This window comes from Bombina bombina, chromosome 11 (genome assembly GCF_027579735.1).
Source record: "Bombina bombina isolate aBomBom1 chromosome 11, aBomBom1.pri, whole genome shotgun sequence".
Lineage (NCBI taxonomy): Eukaryota > Metazoa > Chordata > Amphibia > Anura > Bombinatoridae > Bombina > Bombina bombina.
In genome coordinates, this window is record NC_069509.1 from 14,692,483 (window position 1) to 14,709,999 (window position 17,517).

At 37.0% G+C, this 17,517-nt stretch overlaps 1 protein-coding gene across 2 annotated transcripts in view; it reads right to left on the reverse strand.

Annotated features, from left to right (window-relative positions):
• The window catches only part of LOC128642111 (uncharacterized), a 167,134-nt gene that overhangs the window by 113,531 nt on the left and 36,086 nt on the right, over nt 1-17,517 (reverse strand). For both annotated transcript variants that reach the window (XM_053694778.1, XM_053694777.1), the window contains exons 3-4: nt 13,401-13,472; nt 13,136-13,189 (exon numbers count right to left, since the gene is read on the reverse strand). In XM_053694778.1, coding sequence (XP_053550753.1) covers nt 13,136-13,189; nt 13,401-13,472 — 126 coding nt within the window. The remainder of the gene's footprint in view (nt 1-13,135; nt 13,190-13,400; nt 13,473-17,517) is intronic.

Below are 17,517 nucleotides of genomic sequence, written 5' to 3' on the forward strand. Positions count from 1 at the left end.
TAACACAAAAATGCTGCAAACAGGAGGACAAGGACTGGGTCATTTTCTTTATGCCTCTTAGGGTCACTACAGCTCCTCAGGGTAACTGAATCTGCTTTTTCCTGACCGGATTACCAGCTTTACATTCTACTGATTTCAGGCTATCTTGAGGCCTATACCGGTCCACTCCGGCCTCTCTAAGATCAGCTCTTACCATGAGGAATCATCTGAGGAGGTAATCAAATCAATTCGGTTCAGCAGAATCATAATGACATTAAGCTTGTATTAATATATATATATTTACAGGAGGTTAACTAGCATGACATATGTATTTTAAAGTACCTCACACATCACCCACATGAGGCCCATACAAGATTCTCATCTCTGTGAGGATTAACTAGAGCTGTATACTACCATGACAAAGAAGCCTGCTAAAAAATATAATATAACCACAAAACACATATCATGCTGCACTTTTATACATCCTTCATCTGAGAACAACAAGCAGCAACTACTTACATCCACATGAAGTGACCTATTCCCCTCTAGGCCTACATATTACATTAATCCTGGCTGTGGGTTATTTTGGCAGTTTTCTACCGCTTATTGCAGGATTGCTCAAGTTATGAACATTGCTTTTTCTAAATTTTTTCCTGCTTCAAATCACTTTACTAAGCACTAACATGAAAGTGCCCCAGTTATACAGATGAATCAAAATTCTGCAGCACAGAAATGTCTCCAAAGAGGCAAGCAAAGCAGGATAAGGTGAGCAAAAGTCATCCCAGTATTACAGCCTCTATGAATAAATTCTTCAAACCACTTGAAAACCCAGACTCATCTCCGGAGACCATGGACTCTGCGGATGAAGTACCACAACTCCAGACTGCTACGGTAGCCAGAGCTCCAGAGTCTATGCAAATCACACAAGCTTTTCTAGAGACTCTTCCGTCTAAGCAAGATTTTACAACTCTCATTTCCCAGGTGAAATCCTGTATCAAGGAAGAAATCTCAGAGCTACGTAAAGAGAGGCACGAGATAGGAGACAGAGTGGAATTTCTTGAAGAAGAATCTGAATCACAGCAGTCAGATCTTGCAGGCCTTATTCAGAATGCACAAGCTCAGAATACTGTCATTTCCCAACTCCAAGATAAACTGGAAGATATTGAAAATAGGAGCAGACGACAGAACATCAAAATAAGAGGCATACCAGAGTCCATCACTACAGAAAATCTTCATACCTACCTACAAGATTTGTTCAAAGACCTTAAAGGTTCATCACTTACAACACCTTCTGTCATGGACAGATATCACAGAGCCCTGAGACCCAAGCCCAAGGAGGGCCTACCACCTAGGGACGTGATCATAACATTTCAAGATTATCAACAAAAGGAAAACATCATGAAGCAAGCCAGAATTTCTTCACCACTACGCTTCCAAGGATCTGCACTCTCCATCTACGCTGACCTTTCCATAAGAACTTTGCAAAGAAGAAGGGAATTTGCCTCGCTCACCACTGTGCTAAGAAGTCACAACATCTCATATAGATGGGGCTTCCCTTGCCATATACAACTGATATGGGAAGGTCAAATGAAAACATGCATGGATCCAGGAGATATCGAAGATTTCTTCAAAGAGTTGAATCTTGCACCTCCAACCCACAACCACACATCTGCACCTATTACCAAAGAGCTGAATAATCTACCTCATACAGCTCTCAAACCTCAAAGAACACCATGGCAAACAGCAACCCATAAGAGACAGAAAAGTACTACAGCAAATGCTTCAGAAAACGGGTGAGATTGATCCAATATTTTTGTGATCCCTAATAGTGATGTTGCGAATAGTTCGCCGGCGAATAGTTCCCGGCGAACATAGCTTGTTCGCGTTCGCCACGGCGGGCGAACATATGCGATGTTCGATCTGCCCCCTATTCGTCATCATTGAGTAAAACTTTGACCCTGTACCTCACAGTCAGCAGACACATTCCAGCCAATCAGCAGCAGACCCTCCCTCCCAGACCCTCCCACCTCCTGGACAGCATCCATTTTAGATTCATTCGGAAGCTGCATTCTTAGTGAGAGGAGGGACAGTGTAGCTGCTGCTGATTTAATAGGGAAATCGATAGCTAGGCTAGTGTATTCAGTGTCCACTACAGTCCTGAAGGACTCATCTGATATCTGCTGTAAGGACAGCACCCCAAAAAGCCCTTTTTAGGGCTAGAACATCAGTCTGCTTTTTTTTTTTCCCTGTGTAATCTAATTGCAGTTGCCTGCCTGCCAGCGTGTGTGTCAGGCTTACAGCGTATACTGTGCCCACTTGCCCAGTGCCACCACTCATATCTAGTGTAACAGTAGTATACATTTAAAAAAAATAACACTTTTTTGACTGTGAAATAATAGCAGTCAGTTTCCTGCAGTGTCACACCAGTGCAACTCATATCTGGTGTAACAGTAGTGTACATTAACCCCTTAATGACCACAGCACTTTTCCATTTTCTGTCCGTTTGGGACCAGGGCTATTTTTACATTTCTGCGATGTTTGTGTTTAGCTGTAATTTTCCTCTTACTCGTTTACTGTACCCACACATATTATATACCGTTTTTCTCACCATTAAATGGACTTTCTAAAGATACCATTATTTTCATCATATCCTATAATTTACTATAAAAAATTTTTATAAAATATGAGGAACAAATGGAAAAAAACACACTTTTTCTAACTTTGACCCCCAAAATCTGTTACTCATCTACAACCACCAAAAAACACCCATGCTAAATAGTTTCTAAATTTTGTCCTGAGTTTAGAAATACCCAATGTTTACATGTTCTTTGCTTTTTTTTGCAAGTTATAGGGCCATAAATACAAGTAGCACTTTGCTATTTCCAAAACATTTTTTTTTTTCAAAATTAGCGCTAGTTACATTGGAGCACTGATATCTGTCAGGAATTCCTGAATAGCCATTGACATGTATATATTTTTTTAGAAGACATCCCAAAGTATTGATCTAGGCCCATTTTGGTATATTTCATGCCACCATTTCACCACCAAATGCTATCAAATAAAAAACATTGTTCACTTTTTTCACAATTTTTTTCACAAACTTAAGGTTTCTCACTGAAATTATTTACAAATAGCTTGTGCAATTATGGCATAAATGGTTGTACATTTTTCTCTGGGATCCCCTTTCTTCAGAAATAGCAGACATATATGGCTTTGATGTTGCTTTTTGATCATTAGAAGGCCGCTAAATGCCACTGCGCACCACACGTGTATTATGTCCAGCAGTGAAGGGGTTTTTGGGGTAATTTTAGCTTTAGTGTAGTGTAGTAGACAACCCAAAGTATTGATCTAGGCCCATCTTGGTATATTTCATGCCACTATTTCACCGCCAAATGCGATCAAATAAAAAAAAAAGTTAAATTTTTCCAAATTTTAGGTTTCTCACTGAAATCATTTACAAACAACTTGTGCAATTATGGCACAAATGGTTGTAAATGCTTCTCTGGGATCCCCTTTTTTTCAGAAATAGCAGACATATATGGCTTTGGCATTGCTTTTTGGTAATAAGAATGCCGCTGCGCACCACACGTGTATTATGCTCAGCAGAGCAGGGGTTAATTAGGGAGCTTGTAGGGAACTTGTAGGGTTAATTTTAGCTTTAGTGTAGTGTAGTAGACAACCCCAAGTATTGACCTAGGCCCATTTTGGTATATTTCATGCCACCATTTCACCGCCAAATGCGATCAAATTAAAAAAAATAGTCAACTTTTTCACAAACTTTAGGTTTCTCACTGAAATTATTTACAAACAGCTTGTGCAATTATGGCACAAATGGTTCTAAATGCTTCTCTGGGATCCCCTTTGTTCAGAAATAGCAGACATATATGGCTTTGGCTTTGCTCTTTGGTAGTTAGAAGGCCACTAAATGCAACTGCGCACAACACATGAATTATGCCCAGCAGTGAAGGGGTTAATTAGGTAGCTTGTAGGGAGCTTGCAGGGTTAATTTTAGCTTTAGTGTAGAGATCAGCTTCCCACGTGACACAGCAGACCCCCTGATCCCTCCCAAAGAGCTCTCTTCCCTCCCCCACCCCACAATTGTCCCCGCATCTTAAGTACTGGCAGAAAGTCTGCCAGTACTAAAATAAAAGCTATCTTTTTTTTATATATATATATTTTTAGCATATTTACATATGCTGTTGTGTAGGATCCCCCCCTTAGCCCCCAACCTCCCTGATCCCCCCCCAAAACAGCTTCCTAACCCTCCCCCTCTGCCTTATTGGGGGCCATATTGGGTACTGGCAGCTGTCTGCCAGTACCCAGTTTGGAAATAAAATGTTTTTTTTTTTTTTTTTAATTTCATTTTTCTGTAGTGTAGCTTCCCCCCCCCAAGACCAATCCCCCACCCGCTCCCAGATCACTTAGATTTCCAAGAACTAAATATTTTGCACCCCTTTCTCCCACTTATAAAAACATTTTTTTCTGTAGTGTAGCGGTTCTCACCCACTCCCTCCCCGTGCACGCGCCCGCCTCCTCCCGTGCACGTGCGCGCGTCTGTCACTGTGAAGCGGGTGTAACCCTTACACTACCTGATCAATACAACATCATACCTGATGTTTTAAAGCACGTTATTCCAAACAATTTAGGAATGTTAGGTGATTTATGCCCTTTATGGATTAAAACCAGACTCTGCATCAACTATGTAATTTTCCATGGGAGTTTTGCCATGGATCCCCCTCCGGCATGCCACAGTCCAGGTGTTAGTCCCCTTGAAACAACTTTTCCATCACTATTGTGGCCAGAAAGAGTCCCTGTGGGTTTTAAAATTTGCCTGCCTATTGAAGTCTATGGCGGTTCGCCCAGTTCGCCCGTTTGCGAACATTTGTGGAAGTTCGCTTTTGCCGTTTGCAAACCCAAATTTTTATGTTCGCGACATCACTAATCCCTAACCTTTTCATGATTTCTAAGGGACCCTGTTCCTAATTTATTGTTACTAGTTTTGTGTTTAATAATATTGTAGCTCTATGGCTTCTAAAAAATTTTTTTTTTTAGATAGATTTATCAATGTGCCTTCACGGACTTATTATCTACCAAAATCTTGGGCTCCACTAGCCCCCTTTTAGGAACTCTAAGTTATCTATATGAATTGTAACATTAGGTTACGAATTCTATATTCTATCACAATCCTTGCTATTTAAAGCAGGGACTATCTGTTAGTTCATTTTGTGTTCAAAAATCTTCTACTTGTTATTACTATGTTTGATGTTATCTTGTTTTATTATGCATTATTATTCCATGTAACACCTCTATGCAAAACATACAACCTGAACAGTATCCTTGACCGTGACTTATTAATGAGATACCTTCCAAACTCACTTCATAATACATTGACATAATGACTCAAAAGACTCCTGACCAGTTGTTTACCTTACTCACAATCAATGCCAAGGGCCTAAATTCCCCCTTTAAAAGGTCCAAAGCATTCCATGACCTACACCATAAAAATGGCAGCATACTGTTTCTGCAGGAAACCCATTTCAAATAAGGTAGTGAACCTAGATACTTTTCGTCACATTATCCAAATAATTTTCATAGCAGTAACACTAAAAAAAAAAATCAACGGAGTTAGTATACTCATACACAAATCAATCCCATTTGAACTTATACACAAAGACCAAAATGAGGAAGGGAGGTATTTGGGCTTATACGGCCTATTATTTGGGAAACCAATAACACTTGTAAACATCTACACTCCAAACACGAACCAAGCCTCTTTCTTCCAGCATATTACTAATTCCATACTAATGTATCAAAAGGGCCTGCTGTTACTGGCGGGGGACTTTAACCTTCCACTAGACCCAAAAATGGATAGTTCCAACCAAACCCTTAAACTTTCGGGCACTACTCTACACTCGGTTTGGAATAACCTATCACTACTCACCCTACATGACACTTGGCGGCATCTAAACCCACAGAAACGTGATTACACGTTTTTCTAACCCAAAAAAATTCTACTCCAGACTCGATTACATCATGGCCGACAACCTATCCTTATTAAATCTATGCCATTCTCGTATTATTCCTACTAGTTGGACAGACCACTCAGCTGTTAGTTGCTCCTTTCTCTGGCCCTCGATACCAATACGTCCTTTTCTATGGAGGCTTGATGAATTGCTGTTGTCAGACTCCTTAATATCTTCAGAAATAGAAAAAGACCTTCAGGAATACTTTAATATCAACTCCTCTAGTGTATCTAACCCGATTATTACGTGGGAAGCACATAAATGTGTCATCAGAAGGATATTAATTAAGCATAAGGCCATTAAAAACAAACAAACCAAACAGAAATATCTCACGCTCTCACAAGAAATAAACAAACTAGACTACACTCACAAATGTCACCCCACAGACTTAGATATTTTAAATAAGTTAAACGCAGCTAGACTCCAACTTATTGACCTCCTAGATATTAAAGCTCAAAATATTGCCTTTCTCTTGCTCCAAAAATACTTTACACAAGGGAACAAATCAGGAAAACTCTTGGCTATAGCTCTCAAAAGTAAGCAGTCCTCTGCCTATGTAAAGTCCTTAAAGGTTAATGCATCCTCAAAAAACAAAAACTCTAAAATAATAGCCAATGAGTTTCGTAATTATTATAATAAACTTTATAATCTATGTCCTTCCCGTCCTATTGAGGAACACGCTCAAAAATGCAAAAAATATTTAGACCAACTTCAACTTCCACAAGTCCATTCTGAACACCTCCAGCTCCTAAGCCAAGCCATCACTCCTCAGGAGCTAGACATCGCTATTCAGTCACTTAAGAATGGTAAAAGCCCTGGGCCGGATGGCTTTAGTAATCTCTATTACAAAACTTATAAACCAATTCTCTTTCCTCACCTTTTACAACTCTTCAATTCCATAGGCCCAGTACATCCATTCCCACCAAGCATGCTGGAGGCACTTATTACAGTCCTGCCCAAGCCGGGTAAACCAACAGATACACCATCAAACTTTAGACCTATATCTTTGCTGAATGTAGATCTCAAGCTCTATTCCAAGATCCTGGCCAATCGACTGAATTTATCACTTCCATATCTGTTTCACAATGACCAAACAGGGTTTGTCCTGCAAAGAGAAGCCAAGGACAATACAGTTAAGGCATTACACTTACTTCAATATTCATATAGACAGAATATTCCAACCCTTTTTATCTCTACAGATGCCGAAATGGTGTTTGATCGGTTGGATTGAACGTTTTTGACATGCACCTTACACAAATTTGGCTTACCAAAAGATTTTATATCTAAAATTACTGCACTATATACTGTCCCTACAGCCAAAATCAAGGTCAATGGCCTCTTGTCAGATCCCTTCCCAATCCGAAATGGTACCCGTCAAGGTTGCCCTCTTTCTCCCTTGCTATTTGTTTTGTCTATGGAAGTTATGGCTGCTATTTTATGCTCCTCAAATTTAGTGGAAGTTATTAAAATCAAAACTTCAGTGTACAAACTGGCCCTATTTGCAGATGACCTCCTTATGACGCTCACAAATCCTGTAAGATCCCTCAAGGCGGCTCACTCAATTCTCAAGGACTATGGAGACTTGTCTAATTTTTCTATAAATTATGAGAAGTCAGTCATCTCCCTCCCAAAATCCATGATCCCAAAACTCCAATCAATCATTAATGCTTATATTTGGAAAGCCAAACCACCAAGAATTGCCAAATCAACCCTATACAGAAACACCACCCAAGGAGGCTTAGGGGTCCCAAACATAAGGGACTACAGAAACACTGTATTTCTTTCAAGAATTATAGATTGGTGCTAGTTTGTAGAGCATCATGATAAACAATGGGTTAAACTTGAGCATGAACTCTCCGGTTGTATCCAATTGGGCTCTATGTGTTGGACTGATATATATCGATCCAAGACCAAATACCTTAATAACCCAATCATACATGAGACTTTTAATACATGGATAGATATAGTTAAAACACACCATAATTTGTTCTCAATACCCTCCCCACTGACACCTATACTACAGAATAACTTTCCACCGTGACTCACTTTCACCCCCACAGGTACCAAAGACATTCATCTTCTGTTACCAGCCTATGTATTGATAGAAGGTGGTAATTTACTACCTAGACATTCCATTGAATCCTTGGGCAATGGATTTTTTGGTATGTGGTTTCGGTACCTCCAACTTAGCCACTACTTTCAGTCCTCACATAAATCCCACCTAAATAGGCAATTAACACAATTTGAGATACTGTGCAGTTCTTCCTCTTCTAACTTTCACACAATTTCTCGTACCTATAAACTATTGACTACACCAATTGAAACCGATTTACCAACATTACCAAAGCTTGGAATAGAGACTTACCATTTTTAATACCAATTACAGAACAATATTGACTCCTTTTTATATACTAATCAACTACATACAGACTACTCAAGATGAATCCTTCTACTTTCCTAAGACGACGTTGTGTTCTATGGGTTGTCACAGACTTTCACACTCCAGGCTTAGATGTTAATACTCCTTAATGTCATATTGCGTTGATACCAGATGTATTTGTTTAGATGAAAACACACGGTTACATGTTTGCGTCGACCAAGAATTAATGGACACACATGGAAATTATAACTGTTCAATGTTTATTGTTACTAGTTTACTTTGGTTATTTTGTTACAAAAAAGAAGGAAAAATTGTGAAAATGCAAGGCCCTCAATGTTGGGAACTTTACTGGTTCATCTTTCAAAGGGGTTCTACAGTTTGGACTCTATTGAACTCCTTATGGACTCACTTATCTGAGATATGTATGGACTCTATATTTAATACGAGGTCTAAGCCTTTAATCTTTGTTTTGCAAATGATCATCGTATTTTTTTTTGACACATGTATGTTTTAAACAGAAATAAACAATTTTTCCTTTAAAAAAAAAAAAAAAGTACTAATAAATCTGATTACATTATCATCTTCATTTACTTTTGGATTATAGAGTAGGCTATTACGGTCACTATCCCGTGCTTTGCAAAAGGCTTGCTTCAAAATTTTATGAGGATACCCTCTCTCTTTAAACCTTGACTCAAGGGATTTAGCTCCCATTTTGAAACTGTCCATGTTAGTACAATTCCTACGGTGCCTTAAATATTGTCCCTGGGGGATATTTATTTTTTAATAAATGAGGTGGATGATCGCTATCAGCATGGAGTATTGTATTTCCAGCTGTACTTTTCCGAAATGTTTCTGTTACAATGTCAGTGTCACTTTTTTTGATTTTCAAGTCTAAAAAGGATATTTCACTTTTACACCAAGAGTAAGTAAACGTTAAATTAAAGTCATTCTTATTTAGTCTGTCCATAAAGTCTGCCAAGTGTTCTAAAGTCCCTTCCCAGAGCTGAAAAAATACACATCAATAGTCATCGGACAAGGGTGGCAATATAGTAATTCAGAATACTAAGGATTATGTAAAGGAATGCAATAAACAGCTTGGTGATAAAATCCATTATAAACGCCTGAAACATAACCCTATTGAGGAATATAAATTGGAACTTGTTAAAATTTAAAAATTTGGTCACGATGAAGGGTTAATAAACAAAAACAAATTTGACTATTTAAATAAGAAATTTCCCATAACTGTGACATTTTATACAATTCCAAAAATACATAAAATGGTAGTTCCTGTACCAGGTATTAACTCACTAACTGAAAATATTTCTGAATATGTGGACTATTGTCTACGACCCTTTCTGAGCTCTTTACCCTCTTATATTCAAGATACATTAGATGTGCTCAAAAAATTAAATGGGACTTATGTTAATAAGGACACTATTATGGTGACTATTGATGTAGAACAGCTCTACTCTTCAATCCCTCATGAGAAAGGTAAGTCAGATAAAAAAGATTTCTCAATGAAAGAGGAGTGAAATATAAAAAAACACACAAATTTTGTATTGGAGTTACTAAGATTCATTTTGAACCATAATTTCTTTTGTGTTTCAACAAAAATATTATGAACAAATTTTGGGTACAGCAATGGGCACTTGCTCTGCCCCTACTTATGCCTGTTTGTACCTAGGAGGCTGGGAACGTGACATTGTACTAGATGCATCCAACCTCGATCTGGGCCATATTAGTCTATGGCTCAGATTTATTGATGATATTGTAATGTTCTGGGAAGGGACTGTAGAACACTTGGCACTAAATAAGAATGACTTTAATTTAAAGTTTACTTACTCTTGGAGTAAAAGTGAAATAGCCTTTTTAGACTTGAAAATCAAAAAAAGTGACACTGAAATTGTAACAGAAACATTTCGGAAAAGTACAGCTGGAAATACAATACACCATGCTGATAGCCATCATCCACCTGATTTATTAAAAAATATCCCCCTGGTACAATATTTAAGGCACCGTAGGAATTGTACTAACTTGGAGAGTTTCAAAATGGAAGCTAAAGCCCTTGAGTCAAGGTTTAAAGAGAGAGGATATCCCCATAAAATTTTGAAGCAAACCTTTTGCAAAGCATGAGATAGTGACCGTAATAGCCTACTATAATCCAAAAGTAAGTGAAGATGATAATGTAATCAGATTTATTAGTACTTTTATTGAACAATGGGGGAGTGTGGCTTCCATTCTAAGAAGACATTGGCACGTTTTAACTCTAGATAAATCAATAGAGAAAATGGTTGGGGTGAGACCAAACCTTACACCTAGGTGAGCACCTAATCTAAAGGAAAGACTGGTAAGCAGCCTGTTCAAAGACTCAGATAGCCAAATATGGCTTAATAAATATAAAACAAGAGATGACAATTTCAGATGCACAAAATGCTCCGTCTGTAATAATCTGTTAAGGGGTAATATGTTCTGCGACACTACAGGAAAAATACATAGAGTAAGAGGACATATACATGTAAGACAGCAGGGGTTGTATATATGCTTCAGTGCAATTGCCCCCAATATTACATAGGAAAAACCTATTGTGAGTTGAGAGATAGGATAAAGAAACATAAAAGGGACATAAAAATAAATACATAAAAGCAAGCAGTGTAGCTAGACACTTTCATTTCCATCACAACAGTGATGACGAAAGTTTACAATTTAGAGGCCTGGAATGAGTGCAATTGAATGAAAGAGGTGGTAACCTGGATAAACTATTACAAAAGGAATGCAAGTGGATATTAAACTTAGGTTCTCTAAAACCGAATGGAATGAATGAGGAACTGAATTTTGCTCCTTTTTTTAGGGTGCTAATAAATAATTTCTCCCTTGCAAATAACTTAATATATACTAAGAATAAAGTATATTATTGTGACCACATTGAATAGTTTGTAATAAATACTCCAAAGAATTTATTAAAAGTTGGAGAAATAGATTGTATTTTGTTCTGCCATCACACAGTGTTATCATATGTCAAATTGGTTGATTGTTAAAATAACAATTGGTAAAAACTGGGATAAGCCACATATAGCCACAAGCTGTATAATGTATATAATTTTGTATATAAAATATTTCTATTTTTGAATTCACCTGGGAAAAGAAGACGGAGTCTCACTGATCAAAAAGGGCGTTGATCTGTAGTGACGCCATCAGACGTAGCCGGAAGAAGCCCGGTGCCTTTAGGGGTGAAACGTACGTAGCAAGGCAGCTACACTTCTTTCTCAGCAGACACCGGATAATCTGCCTACAAAGGATCCAGGTGATTTCACAGAGGACTCGCTATTGCAGCAATTAGTACCCACTTGGAACATAACGGGTAAGCATAAGGTTTGTCTATTAGCAACCGGCCCCCCTCTGCCAACTGTGTTACGGAGCTAGATGGGAAGACATCAGGAGGGAAAGTCACATATTCAGCCCCAGTCACGGACAACTACGGACAAACTGATCGTCAGTTTATGACACATGGTGAGAATGATATGTGCTGACAGCTGCTACCCTGCCTAAATATTAGCTTCTTCCTTGCATTGGACTGAGATAACAGTTAGGGGGAGACTGCTTAAAACGTTACCTTACCTGCTTGCTTATTAACTGGGTTTCCAAATGCATTACGGATCTTCCTCGACACCTGTGGATGTACAGTTTACTAATGTTGTAATAATTCTGTGGGTTTATGCAACCCAACTCTGGTGCACATTATTTAAGGGACCTCCCTATGGTTATAATAATAATCTTTCCTTAAAGGGTACCCTTTATTTTCTGCTCTGAATTTTGTGTGGTTTTTGTGATACCGCTTAGGTGGCTTATATTATCATATTTATTTTTTTTTTGATGCTGATATTGAAATCATTTTGATAAGCAATTATGTATCTGCTATATTATAAAATGGTGTGTTTAATGCAATTGTTTATGGTGTTCTCACTAATTTTATTAAAATGACCATCAATAGTTTGTGCAAGATAAGGGTGTACTTTTGAGCCTCCGGTGGAGGGAATACAATTTGTATTGCCTCTTGCTGTTGGTTTAACTCTTTCCAATTTTTTTAACATATATATATATATATATATATATATATATATATATATATATATATATATATATATATATATATATATACACACACAGAAATATGTTTTTAAAAATAAATAGAACATATTCTGCTATGTGAAGAACAGTGGAATGGGAAATATTCATATTTCACAACAGATTAACGCACTTGAGAAAAAGCGATCGGATTTGAACGACTTGTTAGAGGGGTTTTTCAACTTTTTGTGCTCCATTTATGTGTATGGGGAATACATTAATGTGATATTCAAAGATTGGCTTTTTGCGTGTGTTGAGTTTTAGCGTGTGGAATAAACTTTTTACCTTCAACTAGTTATACGAGCTCTACCGGATGTGTGCAAAAAACTTACTTCTAGGGGAGTTAACGCGAGAGCAAAAGCAATAAATAACGCCCCAAACGTAATCTATCCTATAGTTAGTCCAGCTTTATTGCATGGATACCCCACAGTTTGTGTAATGGTCATGTGAATAGTTCCAATTTTTTTTAAATACAGTTGTGATATTCTGTAAAAAAAATCCTAATAATTTTCTCTAAAACAACTGACAGAACTTCTAAAGTCTTATTATTCAGAATCAAGGTGGATATTTCACTGGGATGTCAAGATGTAAGCGTGTTATCACTTACACTAACACGTAAAGCAATACTTACCAAACTTGTAAAAAAATCCCAAATCCTTTGAAATGGATTCAATATGATCAAATGCTATAGAAAAGAGATAGAGAGATAGAAGTAACGTTACACATGATGTGCTAGAAATAATTTCCCTATAGAAGATAAATTGTAGGGTTGAATTAATCAGTGGGAAAGTGAAGAGAGTGTAAATGTACTGACCATATATCACAACATAATACAAATAGTAATATTACTCTGTCACAATTTAGCTTGTGCTCCTCAGGCTTAGGATTTCACTTACCTGTACGTACATGGGAATGACCACTGTTAGAAATAAGTAAGATTCCGCTATGCACCAGACAGCAATCTGTACCTAAAGAGGATATGTGCACAAATTATTCAACTTGATCATTTTCATCTAAAATATTTTAACATAAGCAAATTGTAACCACAGTCATCATAGCTGTTAGACTCCCATACCTAAGTCTTCAAGTTCATATATACAGCGCTTCATACTTTATACTTTATAACCACAGCTGTACCTCTCAGACTTTTATTTATGTGTATATATATATATATATACATACACAGCACTTCATACTCTACTTTATAACCACAGAGGTACCTGTCAGACTATATATATATATATATATATATATATATATATATATATATATATATATATATATATATATATATATATATATATATATATATATATACATACACAGCACTTCAGCACTTCATACTCTACTTTATACTTTATAACCACAGATGTACCTGTCAGACTTTTATTTATGTATATATATATATATATATATATATATATATATATATATATACATACACAGCACTTCATACTCTACTTTAGACTTTATAACCACAGCTGTACCTGTCAGACTATTATATATATAAATATATATATATATATATATATATATATATATATATATATATATATATATATATACACATACACAGCACTTCATACTCTACTTTATACTTTATAACCACAGCTGTACCTGTCAGACTATTATATATATATATATATATATATATATATATATATATATATATATATATATATATACAGCACTACATACTCATACTTTATAAACACAGCTGTACCTGTCAGACTATTATATATATATAAAAATATATATATATATATATATATATATATATATATATACAGCACTTCATACTCTACTTTATAATCACAGCTGTACCTGTCAGACTATTATATATATATATATATATATATATATATATATATATATATATCAGAAATCGAAAAAGCACTCACTGGACTGTGGACATCAGTGTAAATCAAAGTTTTATTGTGACGTTTCGGGACCAGCAGCATCCCTTCCTCTGACAAACAACAAGTGAAAAAACAGAACTTTTATAAGCCCACAAAACACTCCCCTAGGTGAACTGCCAATCAAAATGAGCCGTGTGCAAAACCAGCATAAGCATATGTAATTGGTGAATTGCTGGTTAGAACATTGTGAAATATATATTCTTATACATAATATAAGTGTGTGCAAATATAATCATATACAAATATAAATATGTGAGGTCCGAGTGAAACTAATAGCCCCCAGAAATAGACCTGATCATGTGCATAACAAAAATTCGTAACGATCGTTCATTCATGTATATGTAAACAAATACCCTGATAGGATGGGATACACCACGCCTCTGGTGTTTCATTGGAGAATAAGACTCCTCTCATAGTAACGCCTATATTGACATTACGGACATAGTTAACAAGTATTAGTCCCACCAAATATATTGTGGTATAATCACTATTAAAACCTCATGAAGTAGGAGCCAGTGTCAATCTGGCATGATGTGACCGCCGATGTCAAAAATGGCTCAACATCATAACAACTCAGACAGATCACTACAGCTCTCAACCGCTGATCGAGAGGTTACCATGGCGACGTGTGCATACAAACCAATGAAACACTCAATGCGGCTGTGTGTTACTATGTCTAGACAATGTGTCTATTTTCAAGAGATTGAAAAGCTGATCATACAGGGGTATTAGTTTGTTGCCGATTCACTCCCATAACGTAAAACTATGATAATAGTAACTGCATGGTGATTTGCCAATGCCGCTCACTAAATGCAAACATACATCAATCTCAGCACACCAACTCCCTTGTTGGCCGCTATGTCACAACACAAATCAAATGCAGACGACAATCTACATTCCCAATATGCTACCATCCATTCCAGTGGATTATTGGCGATCCTCGCAAACACTCAAACCCATATCAACTTGTAACATAAGGTTGCCACGGCCACCTATCGACCAAAATAGAATAAATCAAAAAATAAATAAAAACGAAAATTACACATAACTATAAGAGTGCAAGCATGTTCACAAATAGAACATTATCAGGATGCCATAACTAAATCTTTGATTAGCCACACTTATATTGTTGAAGGGTTGCCATAGCTACATCTGAATAAACACACTACTGGATAAACTAATTCAGCCAAAATACCCAACAACTAAATACACTGATAAATCAAAATATTTATATTGAAAACATCATACCCCATCTTCCGTCAGTCTAAATTGTTTATATTAAACAATCAATACTTTTGTCCAAAATCATGAGACTATTCAAAATATAATAGACAATTATAAGTGTTGTGAACCTAAAAATAAAAATAAAATCAAACTGCATACAGACATCAACAGCAACCCATGAAGACATTACATGGTAGGATCACCAAAGTTAAGTACTACAAACTGCATACAGACATCAGCAGCAACCCATGAAGACATTACATGTTAGGATCACCAAAGTTAAGTACTACAAACTGCATACAGACATCAGCAGCAACCCATGAAGACATTACATGTTAGGATCACCAAAGTTAAGTACTACAAACTGCATACAGACATCAGTAGCAACCCATGAAGACATTACATGGTATTATCACAAAAATTGATCACCAAAGTTAAGTACTACCCATATTAGTAGCCTACCTGGCCACAATATCGGTTCCTCTTACCTATAAAAATAATAATAATCAACCACAACCTCCACATGTAGTAATATTGAGCTTTTTTGGGGGATGTGTTTTCCATGGCAAAAAGTAACATTTATGCAACAAAAATAATAATGCTACCAAAGTCACATTCCCAGATCGAATAATAATCTATGTGTACCTTACTAAACCACAACCTCCACATGAAATAATATGGAGCACAGGGAATGTGTTTTCCCATGGCAAAAAGTAACGTCTAACCCTATCCTATATAACAAAAGTGATAATGCTACCAAAGTCACATTACCAGATCAGATAGAACAGGTCTTGGGGGCATATAGATCACAATTAACCACAAACAGTGTGTATGTGTGACAAGTGATGTGAAGTATTACAAAATAGGATTAAAAACACGTTAAAAACATAACACACCTCATATGACTTCCAACTGAAAACTAAGTAATAATAGAAAAGAACAGAGAACACCTCATATAATCATATTCAAATATTGCTAAAGTAGAATCAAACCTATCTCAAGGGCAGGAGGTAGAAGCATGGACTCTCTGTCATATTCGTATATCTACATATAATGGATTCACGGACTCTCACTTAGTGGATCAATGAACTCTCATAGACAATATTATATTTATAGAAAGTTCTGCCATCCCGTCTGTATGTTTAAGCCTCTCGGGGCCAATGTGCAAAGTTCGTGTATCCAACGTGCTTCTTTTCTGAGGAGTATCTTAGCTCTGTTTCCTCCTCTTCTTAGGACTGGCACATGGTCAATGATTCTGAATCGTAAGTCACTGACAGTGGGCCCCGCTTCAAGGAAGTGACGAGCCACCGGATGTTCTGCCTTTCCTGTATTTATCGCCGATCTGATGTTAGAGCGATGATTCGCCATCCTCCCTCTGGCATTGTCAGTCGTCTTGCCAGTATAGAATTTCCCGCAGGGGCAATTCAGCAAATATACAATGAACTGGGTTGTGCACGTGAGAAAGAATTTAATCTGGAATCTCTTGCGACAATCAGGGTGTTGGAATGTCGTGCCTGTGTGCATGCTGTTGCAGGTGACGCAACTGATGCATTTGTAGCAACCCACTTTCTTCTTTAGCCATGCTTGTTTTTCGTTTTTCAAAGGGATGTCAGTTTTTACTAGCAGATCCCTCAAACTCCTGCCTCTACGATACGCCAATTGTGGTGCAGCCCATTCAGCAAATGGCAGTGTGGGGTCACTTTGGAGTATTTTCCATTCATCCTTCACTGCTTGTGCAATCTGATATTGGTCTGGATTATATGTGGTGACAAACGTGAGTTGGGGATTTGCTTTGATGTTCTGAATTCTCTGCTCATCCTGAGATAAGAGGGCTAGTTCTTGTTGTTCCCAAAGACTCTTCTTGTTATAA